At 61.2% G+C, this 21,304-nt stretch overlaps 4 protein-coding genes across 6 annotated transcripts in view; 3 read left to right on the top strand and 1 right to left on the bottom strand.

Annotated features, from left to right (window-relative positions):
• The window catches only part of GPATCH8 (G-patch domain containing 8), a 53,656-nt gene extending 48,692 nt beyond the window's left edge, over positions 1-4,964 (bottom strand). The window contains exon 1 of the mRNA XM_027734047.2: positions 4,866-4,964. Coding sequence (XP_027589848.2) covers positions 4,866-4,910 — 45 coding nt within the window. The 5' untranslated portion in view covers positions 4,911-4,964. The remainder of the gene's footprint in view (positions 1-4,865) is intronic.
• A 3,785-nt stretch (positions 4,965-8,749) lies between these two features.
• On the top strand, positions 8,750-14,321 carry HROB (homologous recombination factor with OB-fold). 3 transcript variants are annotated; one of them, XM_039384039.1, is made up of 10 exons: positions 8,750-8,799; positions 9,064-9,114; positions 9,231-10,193; positions 10,707-10,790; positions 10,935-11,075; positions 11,339-11,447; positions 11,528-11,613; positions 12,903-13,010; positions 13,122-13,314; positions 13,992-14,321. In XM_039384039.1, exons 1-10 carry the CDS (start codon positions 8,797-8,799, stop codon positions 14,063-14,065), a joined length of 1,812 nt encoding a protein of 603 aa, XP_039239973.1. In that variant the 5' UTR covers positions 8,750-8,796; the 3' UTR covers positions 14,066-14,321. The 3 variants fall into 3 exon arrangements, with proteins under 3 accessions (XP_039239973.1, XP_027589900.2, XP_039239972.1); XM_027734099.2 differs by having other exon boundaries at positions 8,761-8,822; XM_039384038.1 differs by lacking the exon at positions 8,750-8,799 and having other exon boundaries at positions 8,962-9,114.
• A 68-nt stretch (positions 14,322-14,389) lies between these two features.
• Positions 14,390-17,958, top strand: ASB16 (ankyrin repeat and SOCS box containing 16). The gene is made up of 5 exons (XM_027734058.2): positions 14,390-14,993; positions 16,154-16,421; positions 16,916-17,408; positions 17,478-17,591; positions 17,684-17,958. The coding sequence occupies exons 1-5, from the start codon at positions 14,684-14,686 to the stop codon at positions 17,867-17,869; spliced, it is 1,371 nt and encodes a 456-aa protein (XP_027589859.2). The 5' UTR covers positions 14,390-14,683; the 3' UTR covers positions 17,870-17,958.
• Positions 17,959-19,323: 1,365 nt separating this feature from the next.
• TMUB2 (transmembrane and ubiquitin like domain containing 2) lies at positions 19,324-21,082 on the top strand. The gene is made up of 2 exons (XM_027734103.2): positions 19,324-20,100; positions 20,423-21,082. Exons 1-2 carry the CDS (start codon positions 19,619-19,621, stop codon positions 20,790-20,792), a joined length of 852 nt encoding a protein of 283 aa, XP_027589904.1. The 5' UTR covers positions 19,324-19,618; the 3' UTR covers positions 20,793-21,082.
• The last annotated feature ends 222 nt before the right edge of the window (positions 21,083-21,304 follow it).

The following is a 21,304-nucleotide window of genomic DNA, read 5'->3' as shown; positions in this document are numbered from 1 at the left end:
AGAAAACAGCCCATGGAAAAGGCTGGCTGACTGCTTGCAGCTACTCCTGCCAAAGGCAAATTCACACTCCAGGATCTTGGATCTGCTGGAAGCTCAGCGTAACACATTTTGCAGAGATTCCAATCCTCGTTCCCCCACATTAAGTTTTTCTTCTCCCAATTAGTCAAGGTGGACGAGACAAAATGACCCCATTTATCTCCTTGCAGCGCAGAGAGGAGCCATCAGCTGCCTGTGCCACCTCCCCCCGAGCAGCCAGGCCTGCTGAAGGACATGGAAACCAAATGCACTTCCCTCAGGCAGCACCTGGGAAGTGAACTGGAGCTGCAGCCAGAGCACACACTCCTTAGGGTTCAAACCCTCCCAGCTGGCCAGCAAAGCGCTGCCTAAGCTGCTTGGGAACACAACTTATCCCTGACACTCTGCCAATTAAACAGCATAAAATCCCCCTGCCAGCAGCACTCAGCTCAACCTGCTGGGAGCAGCAGCGGCGATGTGCTGGGTTAGCTGCTCAGATCCTCTGCGGAGGGGAAAAACAAATCCCACCTATCCTCTTGGAATGAGCAGGACGAGCCGAGCTGAGGTTCAGAGTGGCTACACTTCCACCCGGTCGGGAAAACCAGGTATTCCTGCTGGGTGGAAGTGTTGTCCTGTTGTGCTGACTACACAGCAGTAAAAAACGCCGAGACAGAACAGCCTGTGTTCCGTCTGGCTAATGATGCCAGTAAGTGCAATGTACGTAGGAAGAGGAAATTATTGTACACACAGACACATATGGCTCGTGATGTTTCTGCTTCAACAATGGAAAGGAGAGAGAGGCAGCAAGAAAGCATTTTCTCAACATCTGGGAGTAAGTGGGAGCTCCACTGGGTTTCAGCAATATAGAGACATCCATAATATTTATTCTTTGAGTTTGCACAGCTAATCTAAAGAACAAAATCATTGCAAGCACAAAAATAGCACTAAAATGTATATTTACTTATTGCAGCAGTCTCATGTGTTCACACAGCTTTCATTAATGTTTCTAAAATATTCTGTTGGCGTAATCTACAGCTATTGTTCGTAATTCCTTGAAGTTAAACTGGTTCCTGTTTGTCTCTCCCAGGGAAGCCTGTCAGTCAAGGGGACAGTGGCACAGACAAGTGACAGAGCCTGTGACAGAACTATGACAAACTCCACGACCCCTTGCCTGAAGGGTTAAGTTTGTCAGCATCCCACTCAAAAATAACCCTTCTTGTATGGAAAATGGAAAAATACTGGGATTTATTTGGGTGAGCCACTCAGCAAACTTCACTTGCCACTGCAGAGCTTGGAGAGAGGCAAGAGAAGGAAGGTCAGGGATATCCTTCCTCCTCCACTAATCCATCTCCCTGCCCAAGGCTCCCAAAGGAAGAGCTGTGCCAGCCTGGGCAGGGAAAGATCCGTATGACAGGCAGAGCACAGCTCAAGGCCTTTCACTGGAGCTGCCCTCAGGTTCAGCACCTCCAAAATACAGCCAGAACCAGGGGCTTTCCCTCGAGTTTCTCTGAGGTTTGAGAGCTTAGGGAAAAAGGGAAGAGGATCTTCACCTTTAGTGCAGCCCCTAAAGCTACAGAGCACAGCAACAGCGAGACAATCCTGTAAGAAAACCCCCAAAGCCCTTAATCAGCTCACTGCAGTGATATCCTCCCGGGCCATTCCTGCTCCTTTGGCAATTTCAACTTCCAAACCATCCTGAGCTTCAAGGTTCCTTCCACCCGACCACAGAGATGGGTCAGAATAACTCCTCCTCTCCCTCCACACCACCATCTTCATCTTTAAGGATATATGACTTCCTTATCCTTACACTAGCCACTCTTTTCCACAGGGTTACCTAACTCCATGAGAGCATCTCCACTCCTTCTGCAGTTCTCTCCACGCCCACCACGTTGGTTTGGCTGCAGTTATGGGAAGGTCCCCCCCTCCCTCTTCTCTCTCCAGTTCTCAGCTGATCTCTCTGCCCAACCCTTCTCCCTCAGCACCTTTTCATGCCCTTCAGACCCTTCATACCTTCTCTTTCTCAGCCGATTTAGGTCCTTCCTTCCTGAACCGATTTCCCTCCAGTGCTGTTTGTTTCCATTCCTGTCTCTCCTGATCGCACTGATCTTCCTTCAGCAAGGCACGGGGGAGGGAGGAACAGCTCCCAGCAGCTCTCTAACCTTTAATCCACTTTTCTCCAGCACATCAGGAGCTCAGAAACCCGAGGATCACCTCTGCTAACCCTGCACTGCCAGCTCTCCCTTGCCCACATCAACACTCATCTTGCCAAACAGATCTTCCCAACACAGAATCTTTTCAGCGGCTGATAACAATAATTAGAACTCTAAAAGGCTTTTTTTTTCACCCAGAGACTCTCTTCCAATAGCCACAGCACTAATCCCAAGGCATCTGCCTTTCTTCCAAGCAGCTAAAGGGTTCCTTTGACCCACACTCTTTACTCCTGACCTTTTGTTTCTCTCCCTCTCTCCAGAACATTACACATCCTCTCGCTTTGAGATCACAAGCAGAGCACCCCAGAACGAAACCCGAGAGATCCCTCCAGCCTCCCTCCCCCTCCCCACGCCTCCATCCCTCTCCAAGCCGTGTAATTTTAGAGCCCATCTCCCTCTGGCCACGCTCCCTGGGTCTCACCAGCCTGGCAGGGACAGGGGGTCACGTCTGGAGTCACATCCCCTCCAAAGACACAAATTTCACCTGCTGAGGAACTGGAACTGAGTGAAAAGGGCATCCCTGACACTGATAGGAACACTCCTGCAAGGCATCTGCATCCAAACTGGTGACTTGCATGAACAGAGTCTTATTTTTGCTGTATTTTGAGAGCAGTATTTTCTAGGGGCACAGGTGGGTGTGTTTGTACCTACGGTCACAGCAGCCCTGCAAACACTTGGCACAATGAGCATTTCCTTTATCCCACACCCGTGTTCTATCTCAGGGGACCACCATCTAAATAGGAAAAAAAAAAAAAGTCAGAAAGTCTTCTCTGAAAGCAACTTTGAGCCTTATTTTTCCTTCTTTCTCATCGAAAAGCCTTCCTCCATGAGTTCAGAAAAATCATTAGACTGCTGACCTGTCCACAGGACCTGGAGCTCCCTCCAATTCAGCGTGACCTTGGCCAATCCCCCTTGGATCTGCTCTTTCCCAGCTCACTGTTTTCACCCTCAATCCCCTGCAAGCCCCAACTGGCTCTTCCCAGGGGACCGATTCCACTTTTCCCTCAAAGGAAGCTTTAACGCACAAAATAAAATGTCTGTCTTCTCACTGGCACATTTTCAGGGAGAGGAGAACAGAGAAGTGACCCTCCCATAAAAACAAGCCCTGCCTTTTTATTTTTCACTGTATCCTATGGGAAAGACAATAAAAGCCTGGCATCTGACACAGATAAATCCCAATTTAAAACAGCGCCCAGGGAACACAGGGCTGTGACCTGGTTATTGTCTCTGGGCACTCCAAGATTTCGGGATGGGGGAATGGAGCCCTGTTTCCTACCTGACATCACCACACATTCCCTCTGCGAGCCCAGAGCCACGACACAGTAACAGGTTTTGCCACCACAATTATTTTTCTTGCCCCACAAAGGGCAAGGACACGACTGCAGAGCTCACCCATTCCCTGGGTACCCGACTTGGTTCACGTTCCCCATCTCTCATGTGTTCTCAAGCCCTGTTCGCCCCAGTTCCTGAAACACAAACTTCAAAGCCAAATCGGACTATTTCAGTGTTAATTACGGCTCATTACTTCGTTCAAGGAAATACAGGATGCAACCCAGCCCGCGTTTGGGGCTGTGGCAGGAGCCAAACCTCCATCCACACACCAGGCAATGCACACAAACACGCTGAAAACCTATTTCTTCGTGTTTCTAACACGGTTTAACAACAATCTTTAAAACGTGCATCCCTTAAAACATCCGGAAGCACCGTAAATTAGTCACTCCTGGATGTCCTGCCTGCTCCCAAGGCTGCACCTTAATGCCAGATTAAGCAGAATTACGCAAGCTCCACACTATAAAAACCCTCCCAAAGCTTTAGGTGAAAGGCCCGAGCGAGGATGAGCAGCCCCATCCCAACCGCGGGCTCCCGAAACAAGGGATCACCAACCAGCCCATCCACAGCCCTCCTCGAGCCGCCTTATCCTCGCTCCTTTTGTTTTCCTTCCTAACCCCGAGACTCTCCCGGGCTGAAGTCAGAGAACAACATGTCATTGTTCGGGCTTAATGAGTCAACGTTAATTTTCGCATTGTTTATTTAAGCCCCCTTTTAAAAACGGCAGCAGTGGCGTTAATTACGTTGAAACACCGATGTTCTCGGCTGGGGGGGGGAGGGATGAACTGAGATGAGAAGGAAGAGGCGTTTTCCACAGAGAAGGGGGGTCGCTGGCAGATGTCGGGACAGCGGCGTGCGGGGCTCGGGGGGGTGGTCCCGTCCCCAGGGGGATCCCAGCCCTCACCGGGGGAGTCCGAGCCCTCGCCGAGATGGGGGTCGGTCCCGTCACCGGGGGGTGGGGGTTGGTGCCCTCTCGGGGGGGCTGCGATGCGACCCCTCACCGGCGGTGTGTGTTATCCCCTCACCGGGAGGGGTGTGGGTTGTTCCGTCACCGGGCGGTGGTCCGACTCCTCACCAGGAGGGGGGGCGGGTCCCCTCATCGGCTGACCCCGCCGGGTCACCGCCGCCGTCACGACACGCCCTCCCGCTGCCCCCCACAGCCCCCGTGTCACCTTGACAGCCGCCCCCGGCCCCCCGCGCTCCCCTCCGTGGCGGAGCTCCGGGCCCCGCACACAAAGCCCCGGTGAGCGGGGGGTGAGGGGGACGGCTCGGGGCGGCGCTGAGGGGCCCGTGGCCCCGCGGGGACAGTACCTGGAAATCCCTGTCCTCGTTGAAGCGGGAGAACCTGTCCGCCATTTCGCGCCGGCCCGACCCGGCCCGGCCCCGCTCCGGCCGCCGCCGCCGCCGCCCTCAGCACCGCCCCCGCCCGCACCGCGCATGCGCCGCGCGGTCACGTGCGCCGGCAGCGCGCGCGGTCACGTGACCCGCCGGGCCGCCCCCTCACGGAGAGGCGGCACAGAACGGCTCCGGTCCAGCGGGAGCGGCGGCACGGCGGGGAGAGCGGGAAGGGGCTCGCACCGCCGGCCGCGCCCCCTACGGCTCCGCCGCGGCGGGTTACGCGTCCCGCCGAGCCTCGCTGCGTGTCCGGAGGCAGCGCGCACGGGGAGGGGCACGGCGCACGCGCTCCGGCGCGCTCTCCCCCTTTCAGCCCAATGAGGGCGCGAGCTGCGGCGCGGTGCGTGGCGGCCTCCCCGTCACACACCCCCACCCTCCACACACACCCCCACACCCACACACCTCCACACACCTCCACACACACCCACACACACATACACACACACCCCCTCCCAGACAGCCCTCCCTCAGTACGCGCGTGCGCAAAGCCGTCACACGGGCGAGGGCTCGACCCCGGGGTGGGGGGAAAGGAGAGCGCGAGCCTCGCTTCGGTCTTCCCGCCTTCCCCGGGCCGAGCCAATGGGAGCTGCCCCAGCCGTTTGAGTGATGGCGGCGCCAGCCAATAGGAACACGAACTTTCCCGCCCTCCCAGCCTTGAGCCAATGGGAGCTGCCCCCACCACTTGAATGATGACGGTATCAGCCAATAGGAGAGCGGGCTCGCTGCCGCCCCCTCGTGGCGTGAGCTACGGGTTGCGCTGCCCGCTGAGAGCGGCGCAGGCGCAGAGGCGGCTCGAGGGGCCACAGCGGGGGGAGTGAGGGCATAGGGATGGGCTGAGGGGAACTGGGAGGAAAGTGAGGGAAACTGGGATGGGAGACAGGGCACTGGGATGGGAGGGAGGGGAACTGGGATGAGGCAGAGCCCTGAGGTGGATGATGGTACCCAGGGCCAGCCCTGAGGTGTAATGGGGCCCAGTCCTGCGCTGGCTCATGGTACCTGGGGCCAGTGCTGAGGTGGTGCCCAGCTCCTTGCCCTGAGCAGGGGGGGTGTGCCCGGCTGTGCAGCCGCAGCCCTGACCCGGTGTGCAGGGGCACAGGGGCAGCACCCTGGGCAATGCCGGGGGGCTGGAGCTGGTTTTGGGGTCTGGGATCTGGGGGTGGAGCTGGGGTCAGGGGCTGGGGCTGGGTTTGGGATCTGGGTCTGGGTTGGGATTTGGGGGCTGGGGCTGGGCTTGGGGGCTGGGTTTGGGGTTCAGGGCTGGGATCTGGGTTTAGGGCTGGGATCTGGGGACTGGGTTCGGGGGCTGGTTCTGGGATCAGGGATCTGGGTCTGGGTGTGCAGGAGCCGCGGCAGACGGGGCCCTGCGCCTCCACCCCCCAGCACAGCTGTCACCAGCTGTCCCCGAGTGCGGTGCCTGTGTCTCTGTCCTTCCACACGCCCTGACAGCAGGAAAAACGGCTCCCATCTGTCTCTCCATTCATTCATTTCCCCTCTCCCCGCAGCAGCCGCCGCCGGGCCCTGCTGCCCTCTGCTGCCTGCCAGGGGAGGAGCTCGGGATCGGGGCTGCCCACGGCGAGTTCTCTGTGCCCCTGTGTCCCTGCCCTGAAGGCACACCTGTGCCAGCCCTGCCTGAGTCCTGCAGCACTCACGTTTTGCGTTCACGAGGTGGCTCCAGGCTCGGTCTGTTCCTGCACTGAGCCAGAGCTCCTGCATGGAACATCTGCCTCTCACTTGCTGGGACAAAATACTGTGCTCATCCCGCTGCCCCACCTCAGCAGCCCTGCAGAAACGTCCCCAGGAAATCCCCTCTGGAAGGGAAAACCTCACAGGAAAGGGAGGTTGTGGCTGCCCCATCCCTGGAAGTGTCCAAGGCCAGGTTGGATAAGGCCTTGAGTGACCTGGTCTAGTGGGAGGGGAGTGGAACTGGGTGAGCTTTAATGTCCATCCCAGTCCCTTCATAATCTATGATTCTCATGCTGTCTCTCTCTCAAACAGTGCTGGGGACCTTGTGGCTGAGGGCTGGGGCCTCTGCACCACAGGGTGGCCGTGAGAGCTTTTGCTGGGCAGAAACCTCCTTGAATTTCCTCCTCATTACCCTGAGAAGGTTCTGTTGATTCAGTGCCTGTCTGTGCTTTACTCTGCTCCCCACAAAAACCCCAGTGTCCATCTTGTCCCCTGTCAGGTCAGCGCTCCCACCTGCCTGGGTGAGGGGCTGCTGCCAGCCCAGAGCTGCCAGGGCTCTGCCTCTCCTCCACAGGCCATGGTCTGTCCCTGCTGCTGTCCCCACTGGGCCCCAGGACTGCCCTGGCACTTGGCCCCATGGAGGGAGGTGAAGCTTAAGCAGGGTGGGGAGCAGCCTTTCTCCTTCCAGCGGTGCTTTTGCAAGGGACTGTCCACTCCTTGTCCTCCCAAAGCTTCCAGGGCCATCCGACTCCCAAAATTCAAGACAGACGAAGATTTCTCCCAGACAAAAGGTGCCACCACAGAAAGCTCTTGCTGGCCATGGAGTGCCGAGAGTGGCACAGCAACTGCACATGAGAGACAGAGGGTCAGGGCTTTCTTTCCTGGGTGGAACGGCAGTCGTTCACTTGGAGAAGCGAATTTCAGCACAGACACACACACACACACACACAGACTCACGTGTGTGCAAGACACACAGACTCATGTGTGTGCAAGACACACACACGTGTGTACAGGCACACAGACACGTGTGCAGGACACACACACCTGCATGTAAAAGACAAAGACACACACACACCCCCAGAAACCTGTGCAGGACACACAGACACGTGTGTACAAGACACACAGAAACACACAGACACACGCATGTGCAGGGCGCACACACGAGTGTACAGGCACCAGACACATATGCAGGACACACACACACGTGTGTACAAGACACACACACACAGACAGGTGTGCAGGACACACGCACGTGTACAAGACACCCAGACAACGTGTGCAGGACACACACTCATGTACAAGACACACACACACAGACACATGTTCAGGACACACATCCACATAGTCTCATGTGTGTGCAGGACACACACGTGTGTACAGGCACACAGACACGTGTGCAGGACACACACACCTGCATGTAAAAGACAAAGACACACACACACCCCCAGAAACCTGTGCAGGACACACAGACACGTGTGTACAAGACACACAGAAACACACAGACACACAAAAGTGCAGGACACACACACGTGTGTACAGACACAGAGAAACGTGCACAGGACACACACATGTACAAGACACACAGACACGTGCACAAGGCACACACACAGACAGACAGGTGTGCAGGACATGCACGTGTACAAGACACTTACACATGTGCAGGATACACACGCACATGTACAAGACACACACACACAGACAACGTGTGCGGGACACACACGCGTGTGTACAAGACACACATACAGAGACACGTGAGCAGGACACACACAGACCCACACAGTCTCACGTGTGTACAGGACACACACACGCCTGCGTACAAGATGCACAGAAAGACACACACACACGCGTGTGCCCTTGCCAGCCGCCCCACCCGCCCGTGCCCTTGCACACGCGTCTGCGCTGAGTCACTGGCGACGCCACGGGGTCCCGGGCCGGGGTGACGCGGAGGAACACGCGTGTGCACATGTGACACGCGTGGGGAAAGAGGGTGTGTGTGTGGCCCTTTAAGAGGCGCGGCCGCGCTCCCCTGCCCGCCGCTAGGCGGCGCCAAGCCCCGCGGGGGGAAGTTCCGCCCCCTTCCCCCGGGGGACCGCGGGTTCGAGTCCCGGCCCCGCCGCTTCCGCATCCGGGGTCGGGTCGAGGGGGGGGCGGTCGCGCTGCTGCCATGGTAACGGGAGAGGGGGGATGGAGGTGGGTTTGGGGGTGCCCTGCGAGAGATTCGGCGTCTCTACGGGGGCCCCCGGCGACCCCGAGGGCCCCACGGCGGAGGCCTCCGCCGTGGGGCCCTCGGGGTCGCCGGGGGCCCCCGCGGGGTGGGAGTGGGGCAAGTTTGGGGCCCCTCCCTGAGAGTTTTGGGGTCCTTATGGGATCTGAGGCCCCCCCCCATCTTGTTGTGCCCCCCGTAATCCCGTTTTCCCCTCTTTTCCCACAGTCCTGCCGCTTCCAGAAGCTTTTTGGGACGGACGGGGAGCTGGAGGACGAGGTGAGGGATTCCCCCCCCACCCCCCCAGGGCTGGGGCTACCCCAGCTTGGCTGAATTTTTTTGGGGGATCACACGGAGCTGTTCGAATTCCCGGCGGTTTTTCTGATTCCCCGCAGGATTTCCTCTCCGCCGTGGAAGACGCGGAGAACCAGTTTGTGATCCCTGGATACTCCTCACCCAGCGACGCCCCAGTTCCTCCCAGTAAACCCCATCCCAGTAAACCCCATCCCAGCAAACCCCATCCCAGCAAACCCCATCCCAGCAAACCCCATCCCAGCAAACCCCATCCCAGCAAACCCCATCCCAGTAAACCCCCCACCCTCCGACCCCTCACCGGGCAGGGGGAGCATCCCGCGGGATTCCAGGGACCCCCACCCAGGGGAGCAGCCCCCCAGGATGAGCTGGATAATGAACTTTTCCTGGCTGCCTGCATGGAGCTGGAGGGGCCGGCGGGGGCCGGCGCTGCCCCGTTGCCCCCCGGGCGCGGGGAGAATCCCACACGGATACGCCCAGGGAAGGAGAACGCTCAGGAATGTGGGGTCCCCAAAAAGCTGAGAGTGGGAGAGGAGCCGATCCCCAGCTCCAGGGGGGTGCAGGACCCCCTCCCCACTCCCAAAGTGGTGCTGAGGCCCAGCACAGCCGGTTCCTGGACCCCCAGGCCCCCCATTTCCATGGGAAAGCCGGGAAGCTCTGCAGGGTCTGGGTCCATCCCTGCTCCGGGGGCTCCATCCCTGAGGCCTTTCCAAGCACCCCTGGGAGGCAGCAACTCCTCCTCCTGTCCAGGGGTGCCCTGGACCCCTCCAGCACTGAGCAGCCCCCAACCACAGCAGCCCCCCAGGCCCCCCTCCCAACCCCCTGGATCCACGGAGCCCCCGAGGCCGCCGCTCCGGATGGCTGCTGGATTCCCGAATCCCACCGTGGTCCCCAACGCCCCCGGCCCCCCAAACCCCCCCGTGGTGACCAATCACCTGGTGCAGCTGGTGACAGCGGCCAGCAAAGCCCCCGGGATGTCCCCCCGAGTCCCCCCGTGCAGGGAGAGCCGGCGCTTCCCGGGGCCCGCCGGGATCCTGCCCCAGCAGGTGGGTGATGGGGATGGGAATGGGAATGGGGACAGGATGGAAGTGGGGATAGGGATGGAGGTTGGAGTGGAACGGGGATAAAGGTGGGGATGGGAGTGGAATGGAACTGGGGGCGGGGATGGCGATGGGGTGGGGATGAGAATGGGATGGGGATTGAATGGGGATAGGGATGGCATGGGAACAGGGAGAAGGATGGGATGGGGATGAGGATGGGGACGGGATGGGAGTGGGGATAGAGATGGAGATGGGAGTGGAATGGGGATTGGATGGGGACGGGGATGGGGATTGAATGAGGTTAGAGACAGCATGGGAACAGGGATAAGGATGGGATGGGGATGAGGATGGGAATAGGGATAGAGATGAGGACAGGAGTGGAATGGGATGAGAATGGAATAAGGACAGGATGGGGATAGGATGGGAAGGTAATGGGAATGGCATAAGATGGGACAGGTTGGGATGGGAGCAGTTGATGAGGTGATGCAAATCCCTGGACACCTCCCTTTATCCCATAAGCACTCTGGGAAGCTGCTGGAGGAGATCCTGGTTTCTGCTCCCCAGACTCCAGCACACGGGGCTGTGGCAAAGCCACGGACAGAGGTAACACAGACACTTCCCCCCAGCTGCAGCAGATCCGGCTGGGAATCCCATCAGCACTGCTGTGGGCTCCCACAGAGGGATGCTGGAAGGGGAGGGGGTCCCTGCGGCTCCAGGGTGGTGACTGTGGTTGTCCCGTGACTCCAGGCACTGCCCAGCTCCCCGCTGCCCACGGAGGAGGATTTTGGGAAGGGGCCCTGGCTGGCCATGAAGACGGAGCTGGGGCTGGACGAGAGGGATCCCGGCTGCTTCCTCCACACCTACAGCGTCGTCATGGTGCTGCGGAAGGTGAGGGGGCCCACACGAGGCCACCAGACCTGGGATTCGGCTTCCAGCTCTTCCCTCACCCCTCAGAGCTGCTTTTAGAGCCAGGAATCAATGTGGGGAGGGGGCCGAGCTGGGCTGAGCACAGACAGCCACGTCCGCACGGGGACATCGGTGTGACAAGGGTCACAGGATCCTGGAGTGTCCCACGCTGGAAGGGGCCCACAAGGATCATCAAGTCCAGCTCCTGGCCAGGACATCCCAAAATCCCCCTTTGTGCCGTGCAGGCAGCCCTGAAGCAGCTCCCAAAAAACAAGGTCCCCAGCATGGCCGTGATGATCAAGGCCCTGACCAGGAGCAGCGCCGGCGCCGGCGCCGTGTTCCGGGATCCGACGGGTGAGTGGGGCCGGAGCTGTGCCCGGGTGGGGCTCCTGCCTCTCACTCCCGGGGCTCAGGGATCCCATCCTCATCCATAGGGGAGATCCAGGGCACGGTGCACCGGCTGCTGCTGGAGGAGAGGCAGAGCGAGCTCCGGCCTGGCTCCGTGCTGCTCCTGAGGCAGGTAGGAGAGGTGGATCACACCCCAGGGGGATGGGATATGGGGAACTACTGGGATGGTAATACAGCATGTCAGCTGTCCCATTCCCTGTTCCTTAGCACCGTGGAATTGTGAGTATGAGGATAAGGGAGTATTAGGGTAAGGGGAACTAGCAGTTTGTTAATAGGATCCATCACCTGCCCCATTCCCAATTCCATAACACCCTGTAATTGTGCATAAAAGGATGAGAGGATAAGGGAATATTAGGATAAGGAGAACACCCAGTGTGTTAATGGGGTGTATCACTTGTCCCATGACACTATGGAATTGTGAACATAAATATTAGGATAAGGAGATAAGAGAATGTTAGGATAAGGGGAACTACCAGTGTGTCAATAGGATACATATCTCTTTTCTGATTTCCCATTTTATAACATTCTGGAATTGTGAATATAATTATTAGAATAAGAGGAAAGGGGAGTATTGGGGGAAAGGCATAAGGGGAACTACCAGCCTGTTCATATGGTACATCACCTTTTCCATTCCCTATTTTGTCACACCTTGGAATTGTGAATATAAATATTAAGATAAGGAGAAGTACTGGTGTGTCAGTACGTAGATCACCTTTCCAATTCCCCGTTCCATAATACCTTGGAATTGTGAGTGTAAGTATTAGGGCAAGGGAATATTGGGATAAGGAGAACTACCACTGTGTTAATTGGCTATATTACTTTTCCTATTCCCCATTTTATGACACCCTGGAATTGTGGATTTAAATATTAGGATAAGGGGGTAAGGGAATATTAGTATGAGGGGATAAGGGAATATTAGGACAAGGTGAGCTACCAGTGTGTTAACAGGGTGCATCACTTTTCCTATTCCCTATTTTATAACACCCTGGAATTGTGAATATAAATATTAGGCTAAGGGGATAAAGGGAACTACTGGTGTGTTAACAGGGTACATCACCTTTCTCTTTCTTTTATAACCTTGGATTTGTGACTGTAAATATTAGGATAAAGAAATATTGGGATAAGGGGATATGGGAAACTACTAGTCTGTTCATATGGTACATCACCACTCCCATTTCATAATACCCTGGAATTTCAATATATAATTTTGGGAAAGGGTCTCACATACTTCTACACCTCTGATTTTTTTTCTCAAATACTCCTAAAATTTCACCCTGCACCTTAAAATTTTCATTTGAGCTTGTCATAAATGGAAAAATGTACCTTTGGGGTGTTATGCAGGAACTCCTCCACAGGCAGGGAGCTGGAGCTGGCTCTGACCTCCCCTCCCTTCCCTCATAGGTGGGGGTCTTCTCCCCCTCCCACCGCAACCACTACCTCAATGTCACCCCCAACAACCTGCTCAGGATCTTCCCACCGGAGCCCGAGGGCGGCTGCTCCCAGCGCCAGGTGAGGAGGGGACAGTGCTGGTGGCTCTGGGGACATTGGGGACCCTCGGGAGGAAGGATGGATAAATCCCCCCTGGGCTCCTGGGTAATTCGGAGCTGCTGGGTTTTGCAGGTCCCTGCCCAGGCTGGGCTGATCTCAGACCCTCCTGCACAGCCCCCCCAGGGTGTCCCTGTCCCTGGGGACTGGGGACACTCGAGGACAAGTGGCCACAGCACAGAGGAGCATCCAGGGGGCTTTTCCCTGCACCCACCAAGCCCCGGGCCCAGGCAGGAAGAGCCAGTGGGAGCTGATGGATGTGACATGGGTGAGTCAGACCCACTCCGGGAGGGGAAGAAATGCTCCATGTCCTGTGGAAAACTGGGGTGGGGTGGTGACTGCCCTCATCTGCAGTGGCAGAAGGGGTTGCCTGGAGAAGCTGTGGCTGCCCCTGGATCCCTGGAGTGTCCAAGGCCAGGTTGGACGGGGCTTGGAGCAACCTGGGCTAGTGGAAGGTGTCCCTGCCATGGCAGGAGGTGGGACTGGATGAGCTTTAAGATCCCTTCCAGCCTAAACTTTTCCATGATCCTGTGGCTCTATGATATGTCCAGCCTGGAGCAAAGGAAGCTCAGGGTGCACCTTCTCCTTCTCCACAACTCCCTGAGAGGAGGGTGGAGCCGGGGGGGTCGGGCTCTGCTCCCAGGGAACAAGGGACAGGACAAGAGGAAACGGCCTCAAGCTGCACCAGGGGAGATTCAGGTTGGATATTGGGAAAATCCCTTCATGGAAAGGGCTGTCCAGCCCTGGCACAGCTGCCCAGGGCAGGGGTGGAGTCCCCAGCCCTGGAGAGATTTAAAAGCCCTGTGGATGTGGCACTTGGGGACACGGGTTAGTGGCGGCCTTGAGGGAATGGTTGGACTCAGTGACCCTGGAGGGCTTTTCCAACCTGAACAATTCTGTGGTTCCATGTAAAACTCATGGATTTCCCCCTGCTGTGCCGTGCAGATGACCTGGATGGGCTCCTGGGAGAGCTGCCCGAGGATTTCTTCTCAGCCCCAGCCCAGGCTGACTGTGGCTGACCCCAGGAGCTGCTGGCACAGGCTGGGCCGTGCCATGGCCTGGTGAGGATGATGATGATGCCAAGGAGCAGGTGGCACACCTGCCACCTCTGCATGCTCCTGTCTCTGTGTGTCCGCTGTGTTTGTTGTGGAGCCAAGAGCTGGGGGGGTTCCAGGGGGGTCCCTGGGGGACACGGCCTGAGTGCTGTCCCCACTCCTCCAGGCACAGCTTCCCCTCACTCCCAAACTTGCATTAAAGGGCTGTTCTGTCCCTGCATCACCTGTGTCCTTGTGCGTCACCATCCTTCTGGACCCCAAACCCATCCTCTGGGGGGTCCCCACTCTCCCTCCCCTCCCTGGGCAGAAGGGGCCGTTCCCCTCGGGGTCCCGCAGCCCCTCAGGGTTGGGGAGCCCCAAATCCCACCCCCATGGGACGTCCCCACCTCGCACCCACCAACAGGTTAAACTCCCGGCACCCCGTGACTCTGTTTACCACCCAGGAGTTATTTATAGGGCTCCTGGCTCCGGGATTCGATTCCACATCCATGTGTGGGGCACAGCCCTATTTATAACCCCCCCCGAGGCGCAGGGGGCCGGTCGCTGCCCCCCAACTGCCCCCCCAGCCCTCCGGGGGACCCCATGGCCCACGAAACCTTCGCCTTCAGCTCCTCGGCCCTACGCTCGCTGCGGCTCCAGCGGGAGCTGCTGGAGCGGGAGGAGCGGCGGAGAGCCTTGGCCCGGGAATGGGCCACGCGCCGGTTCCTGCCGGAGCCCCCCCGGGCCCCCCCGAGCCCCCCCCGGCGGCGCCGGTACTGCCGGGACCCCGCCGTGCACAACGCCCTGTACGCCGGGGACCTCCCGCGGGTCCAGAGCATCTTCAAGGACGAGGCCACGGCCAATTTGGTCCTGGAGATGGTCAGCGAGGAGCTGGTGTGGTCACCGGAGCAGGGTATGGGGCTGGGGGGTCCTGCCCTTCTCCCTCCCTCCTTCTATCTCCCTCCTTCTCCCTCCCTTTCTCCTTCTCCCCTCCTCCTTCTCCCTCCTTCTTTCCCCCTCTTTCTCCCCTTTTCCCCCTCTTTTCCCACTCTTTTTGCCTCTTTTTCCCTTCTCCCTTCTCCCCTCTCCCTTCTCCCTTCCCTTCCCCCTTCAAATTAACAAGGGGAGCCAGGGCAAGGGGCGATGGATGGGGCTGCAGTTCCAGGTGGGCTGAGGGGAGCAGGGCTGGGGGATCCAGTTTGGAAGGGGTGGGCTGTGGAGAATGCTCTGGGAAAGGGGGTACAATCCCAGGTTTACTCCACACAGGGTTTCCCCTGGCTGGAGGTGGAGGTGGGGGGATATTGGGGTTCACAACCGACCCCCCGAGCTATGGGTGGGTGAGAGGTCTGGTGCAGGGTGTGGGGGGGTGATCACTGTGGGGCAGCAGCCGTGGGTGCCCTGCTGACCCCCCTGCTCTGGCAGGGCTGTGGGTGTGGGGTCTGGGGTGGGTGGTCAGGGCAGCCCCCATGGGTGCCTCGCAGGGCTGTGGTGTGGGGGGGGGTCTGCTGGGGGGTGGGTTTTCAGGGCAGACCCGTGGGTGCCCCACTGCCCTTCCTGCAGGGCTCTGGGTGGGTTGGGGGGACCCAAGGAGTTGGACCCCCCAGGAGGGGTGGGGGGGGAAGTGAGGGTTCCAGTGGGGGGTAGGTTTTCAAGGCAGGCCCCTGGGTGCCCCACTGACCCCCTTTTGCGGGGATCTGAGTAGGTTGGACCCCCCAGGAGGTTGGACCTCCCCCCCCCGGCAAGGCTGTAGGTGGGTGGGGTGCCCAGTGGAGGGTGGGTTTTCAAGGCAGGCCCCCGGGCGCCTTGCTGACCCCCCCATACCTCCTGCAGGGTTGTGGGTGAGGAGGTGGGGAGGTCCAGTGGGGGGTGGGTGGGCACTGCAGCCCCCACGGGTGGTGCAGATCCCCCTCACCCCCAGCAGGGCTCTGGGTGGGGGGCCCGGGGTGGGTTTTCAGGGCAGATCCGTGGGTGCCCCTCTGACCCCTCCCCACAGGGCTGTGGGTGGGTGAGGTGTCCAGTGGAGGGTGGGTTTTCAGGGCAGCCCCCTGGTTGCCCCACTGACCCCCCCAACAGGGCTGTGGGTGCTGAGCCCCCGCCGGCAGCAGACCTCGGCTCTGCGCATCGTCACCGCCCGGGGCTACGAGGACTGTGCCCGGCACTTGCTGCTGCGGGGGGCGGCGGTGGACGCCGTGGTGGGGGGCCGGGCCCCCCTGCACGACAGCGCTGCCGCCCCCCACCCCAACTGCGCCCGCCTGCTCCTGGCCTTCGGCGCCGACCCCAACGTGCTGAGCGCCGAGGGCTCGGCCCCCCTGCACCTCTGCACTGCCCCCCAAAGCCTGCGGTACGGGGAGGGGGCTGGGAATGGGGGGGCACCTGCGTGCCAGGCTCCACCTCCTGCCCAAATCGCGACCACCGCCTCTAAACCCCCCAGAGCTCAGCCAAGACCCCTTATGCTGGTGGGGACCCCTGTTTGCAGCCCCCCAATGCAGCACCTGTGTCCTGGGGGTGTCCCATGGGAGCCAGGGCTCTCTGAGGTGTCCCAGGGGTGTCCCTTGGAGTGTCCCTAGTGGTGTCCCTAGTGGTGTCCCAGGGTTCTCCAGGGTGTCTCAGGGGTGTCCCTTGGGATGTCCCTGGGGGTATTCCAAGTGTGCCAGGGCTCTCTGGGGATTCCTAAGGGTGTCCCTGGGGATGCCCCTGGGGGTGTCTCTAGGGGTGTCCCATGGGTGCCAGGGCTCTCTGGGTTGTCCTGGGAATGTCCCTGGGGGGCGTCCCCACAAGTGCCACCTCTCTCCACGAGTGTCCCCCTCACCCTTCGCCCCCCACCCCCTCACCCAGGTGTGCGGAGCTGCTGCTGGCTCACGGCGCGCGGGTGAACCTGGGCACGCGCGACCGGCAGGTGACGGCCCTGCACGTGGCAGCGCGCCAGGGGCTGGTGGCCCACGTGGAGCTGTACCTGCACCACGGCGCCGACCCCTCCCACCGCACCCACCAGGGTGAGACCCCCCTGAACGCCGCGGCGGCCGCAGCCGAGCACCCCAAGGACGCCGAGCGGTACCTGCGCGTGGCCGAGCGGCTGCTGGCGGCCGGTGCCGACCCGGGGGCCGCGGGGCGCAAGGGCCACACACCTCTGCACAACGCCTGTGCCAACGGGCACCCCGGGCTGGCCCGGCTGCTGCTGTGCCACGGCGCCGACGCCACCATCCCCAATGGTACCGGTGACACCCCCATGGACTGTGCCCTCCGTGCCGTCCACGAGTACCGGGACCAGCGCCCCGAGGAGACCCTTGTGCTCCTGCTTGACCACGGCGCCCTCCCCGGGCACCCCAAGGTGGGTGGTGGGGGGTCACGGGGTGGTGGTGGCGGTGTCACGCCCTCGGTGACACGGCTCTGCTGGCAGATGCTCAGGTTGTGCTGCCAGCACCCGCCGGCGCTGGAGGTGATGCTCAACGCCTACGACCGTGTGCCACCCACCGAGGGATGGGCGGAGGACGTGCCCCCCGAGCTGTGGGAGGTAAGGGGGTCCCCTTAGGTGCCCTGGGGTGTCCTTGGGTGTCCCTGCATCCCGGTCCCAGCTCGCTGACCCCCATGTCCCCCCCAACCCAGGAGCACCAGGAGTTCTACGCCTCGGCCGTGCGCATGGCGGGGCAGCCACGGCGGCTGCAGCACCTGGCACGCTGGGCCATCCGGAGCCACCTGGGCTCCCGCTGCCACAGCGCTGTCCCCAAGCTGGCACTGCCACCCGCCCTGCGACGGTACCTCCAGCTGCACATCGAGGGGGTCATTTCTTGAGAGCAGCTCTTGCTTCCCCACTGGTGTTCCCTCCCTGTGTTCCCTCCCCGTGTCCCCACCACTATCCCCTCCCTGTGACCCCCCCCATGTGCTGGTGTTAATAAAAGGACGTAGCAGAGGTGGCTCTCGAGGCGTCTCTGTCCTTGTGGGGAGTAGATGGGCAATGGCTACTGCTCTGGGGGGTCAGGGGACTGGGGGGACAGGGCCAGGGGGTCACAGGTATCAAGGAGGTGACAGATGGGCCCTGGAGGATGTGGGGGCTGCAAAGGGGGGTGACAGGCTCTGGGGATGTGACAGCCAGGGCTGGGAGTGTCCAGACCAGGGAGGCTCAGGCCCCAGAGGGAGTTCCTGGCCCGGAGGGGGCTCAGCCCTGAGGGGGGTTCAGCCCCCGAGGGCGGTTCAGCCCTGGAGTGGGTTTAGCCCCCGGAGGGTTCATTCAGCCTCCCGGGGCGGGGGGCTCAGCTCCAGAGGGGTTCAGCCCCGGGTGGGTTCAGGGCCTCGGGGTGGGTTCAGGGCCTCGGGGTGGGTTCAGGGCCTCGGGGAGGGTCCCGCCCCGGGCAGCCCCGCCCGGGGGGTGTCACACGTGGCTCCCGAGGCCCTGCCCCGCGGAGCCCCGGGCCCCGCCCCAAACCCCGCCCTCCGTGGCCACGCCCCCACCGGTCGCGCCCACCAATCATGGGCGTGATGACTCACTCACTGACCCCGCCCCGCCCCACAGGCCCCGCCCATGACCCGCCCCCGAGAGGGATGTGTTCTGCTAACCCCGCCTCCTTCTCCACAAACCCCGCCCAGTGGGCGTAGCCCGATGGGCGGGGCTGTGATGTAACGCGCGCGCGCCCACCGCCCGCTCCCGCCCCCTGGCGGCGGCGCCGTCTGACGTGGCGCTTCCGGCGCGCGGGCGGCGGCGGCGGGAGGCGGTGAGTGGGGAGGGGGGACACCGGGACCCCCGGGACAAACCGGGACCCCCGGGACAAACCCGGACCCCCGGGGACACAGAGGGGATGGCAGGGACACACCGGGATCTCCAGACACAGCGGGACCCCCGGGGACACAGCGGGACCCCCGGGGATGGCAGGGACGCCCCAGAACACAGCGGGACAAACCAGGACCCAGCGAGGACGGCAGGGACACACCGGGACTATTGGAGACCCCCTGGGGATGGAAGGGACACACCGGGAGGGGCAGCGACACACCAGGACCCCCGCGGATGGTGGGGACACAGCGGGACCCCCGGGAATGACGGGAACACACAGCAGGCACACCGGGACCGTGAGGGACTAGCCGGGACACACCGGGACGAGCAGGGACCCCCCGGAGCTGGCAGGGACACAGCGGGATCCACCGGGCCCCCCGGTTCCTTCCGCCGCCCCGGGCCCGGCCCGGCTCTGCCCGTGCTGCCCGTCCCCCCCGCCCCTCTCACCGCATCGCTCCGCTCCGCCCAGGTCGGGGATGGGCTGACGCTGCCCGGGCTGGGCACCGAGGGGCTGTGGGACCCCCTGGGACCCTTCGTCAGCCCCGGCGAGGGGAGCGCGGCCCCGGCACCGCTCGGGAGCGAGAAGGAACGGCCTGCGGTGAGGAACTCCCGTCCCTCGGGATCTCCGGGTAGCGGGAGCAGCGCCGGGATCTGTTGGAAGGTGACCGCGGAGTGGTCCCTGCTGCCACCCCGGGGGTCCCCGCTGGCATCCACACCGGGCACCAGGGGGTTGCGGAAGGAATAAAGACCCCAGGCTGAGCGGGAGGATCCCGGAGATGGAGCCCCCCGCCGCCCCCCTCATCCCGGGGGTGGGGGACGAGGTGACGCTGGTGGCCGGGCTGGCGGTGCTGGCGCTGGCGCTGGTACTGGCCTGGCTCTCCACGTACGTGGCCGATGGCACCAGCCAGGCCCTGGGCACGGGGGACGCCGCTGTCATCCGCCTCGGGCCCCTCCCGCCCTACGGGGGGGCCGCGGGGGCGGCAGAAGCCCCGGAGCCCCCCGGGGTCCCCGAGAACACGGAGGAGAAAACTGAGGAGGAAGGAGGAGCGGCGGCGCAGGGGGACAGCGGCACCACCCCCGACCCCGGCCTGGAGCAGCTGCTGGATGTCCAGAGCTTGTCCCAAGGGATGGCTGAGCCCCGCGCCCCCGGGGAGGGGGATCTGTGCCCCGGACTCATCAAGATCCGCCTCAAGTTCCTCAACGACACCGAGGAGGTGGCGATGGCCCGGCCCGAGGACACCGTGGGGGTTCTCAAGAGGTAAGTCCCGAGGGAAAGGGGACGTGGGGAGCTGTGCCAGGCCGCCAGCCCACCCCCCCTCAGCTCCTGTGCCCCCCCGAGTGCAAACAGCCCTCACCCAGCAGAACGGGAGAGGGTTTTTTTCCATCTTGTTCTTCCAAAAACACCGAGGAGGGGGGATTTAAAACAAGTTTAAAATAGAAGGTGGCACGTGGTGGCGGTGCCATCACTGTCCCCCTGTGCTGTCCCCTCCCCGTTTCACAATGGGGGGGGTTTCCATCAGCCCCAGGTGTGTCCACGAGCCCATTCTCTGCCACCTTCAACCTCTGCCCTCCTCCCACAGCAAATACTTTGCGGGCCAGGAGAGCCAGATGAAGCTCATCTACCGCGGGCAGCTGCTGCAGGACCAGGCGCGGACACTGCGCTCGCTCCGCATCACGGACAACTGTGTCATCCACTGCCACCGCTCCCGGGGAGCCACCACGGCCACCCCCGCCCTGCCCGACCCTGTTCCCGCCGGCCCCGCGGCCCCGGGGCTGCCCCTGGGCGGGGGGACCCTCATGGTCCCCACAGTCATGGTGGTGCTGGCGCTCGGGTGGTATTTCCGCGTCAACTACCGGCAGCTCTTCACCACCCCGGCCACCGTGTCCCTCATCGGGGTCACCGTCCTGGTCACCTTCCTGGCCTTCGGGGTGTATGGACAGTCGGGATGAGGCGGGAAGGAGCTGGGGAGGCACCCCAGTGTCCCTGTCCCCACTGTCCCCGTCCCTGTGGCATTACAGTGACCACAGCCAGCACGGCAGGGGCTGTTTGGCCCAGTCTCGCTGCCAGATTTTATCCCCCCAAAAAGGGGCTGTGCCCCCCCCCCTCAGAACTCCATTCGTCCCATTCCCAATCCCAGCTCTGGGGGAGTGGGACAGCACTGGAATGGGCCGTGGCTTCTTCCCAAGGTCTTTTTAAAGCAAATAAAGGGTGTTAAGTCACCCCAGCGCTCACCTTCCCACCCTGGGGTTGCTTATTTCCCCCCTTCCCGTGCTTTTGGGGGGGTTATAAAAACAAATCCAGCCCCACACGCAGTAAATGGAGTGGTGGTCGGGGGTGGGTAACAGCCTTGCTTAATTAACCAGCCGTAATTAATGCCAGGGATACCAAGTCAAGATGCAGTTTTATTTACAGGGGCAGCCACAACCCACTCACGGGACACACAGACCTCACAAGGGCTCAG

The sequence above is a fragment of the Pipra filicauda genome, unplaced genomic scaffold (genome assembly GCF_003945595.2).
Source record: "Pipra filicauda isolate LSUMZ 115617 unplaced genomic scaffold, ASM394559v2 scaffold336_size1087642_pilon, whole genome shotgun sequence".
Taxonomy (NCBI): Eukaryota; Metazoa; Chordata; class Aves; order Passeriformes; family Pipridae; genus Pipra; species Pipra filicauda.
The sequence above is the reverse complement of the archived record's forward strand: the minus strand, read 5'-3'. Positions and strand labels throughout refer to the sequence as shown.

Bases quoted from the DNA above. Each gene is read 5' to 3' on its own strand.
- HROB (XM_039384038.1), top strand. From the start codon at position 8,995: ATGGGATCTGAGGCCCCCCCCCATCTTGTTGTGCCCCCCGTAATCCCG. The intron at 13,011-13,121 runs GTGAGGAGGGGA...TGGGTTTTGCAG, and splicing joins GCGGCTGCTCCCAGCGCCAG to GTCCCTGCCCAGGCTGGGCT. The intron at 13,315-13,991 runs GTGAGTCAGACC...TGTGCCGTGCAG, and splicing joins AGCTGATGGATGTGACATGG to ATGACCTGGATGGGCTCCTG.
- TMUB2 (XM_027734103.2), top strand. From the start codon at position 19,619: ATGGAGCCCCCCGCCGCCCCCCTCATCCCGGGGGTGGGGGACGAGGTG. The intron at 20,101-20,422 runs GTAAGTCCCGAG...CTCCTCCCACAG, and splicing joins ACCGTGGGGGTTCTCAAGAG to CAAATACTTTGCGGGCCAGG.
- ASB16 (XM_027734058.2), top strand. From the start codon at position 14,684: ATGGCCCACGAAACCTTCGCCTTCAGCTCCTCGGCCCTACGCTCGCTG. The intron at 16,422-16,915 runs GTACGGGGAGGG...CCCCTCACCCAG, and splicing joins ACTGCCCCCCAAAGCCTGCG to GTGTGCGGAGCTGCTGCTGG. The intron at 17,409-17,477 runs GTGGGTGGTGGG...CTCTGCTGGCAG, and splicing joins CCCTCCCCGGGCACCCCAAG to ATGCTCAGGTTGTGCTGCCA.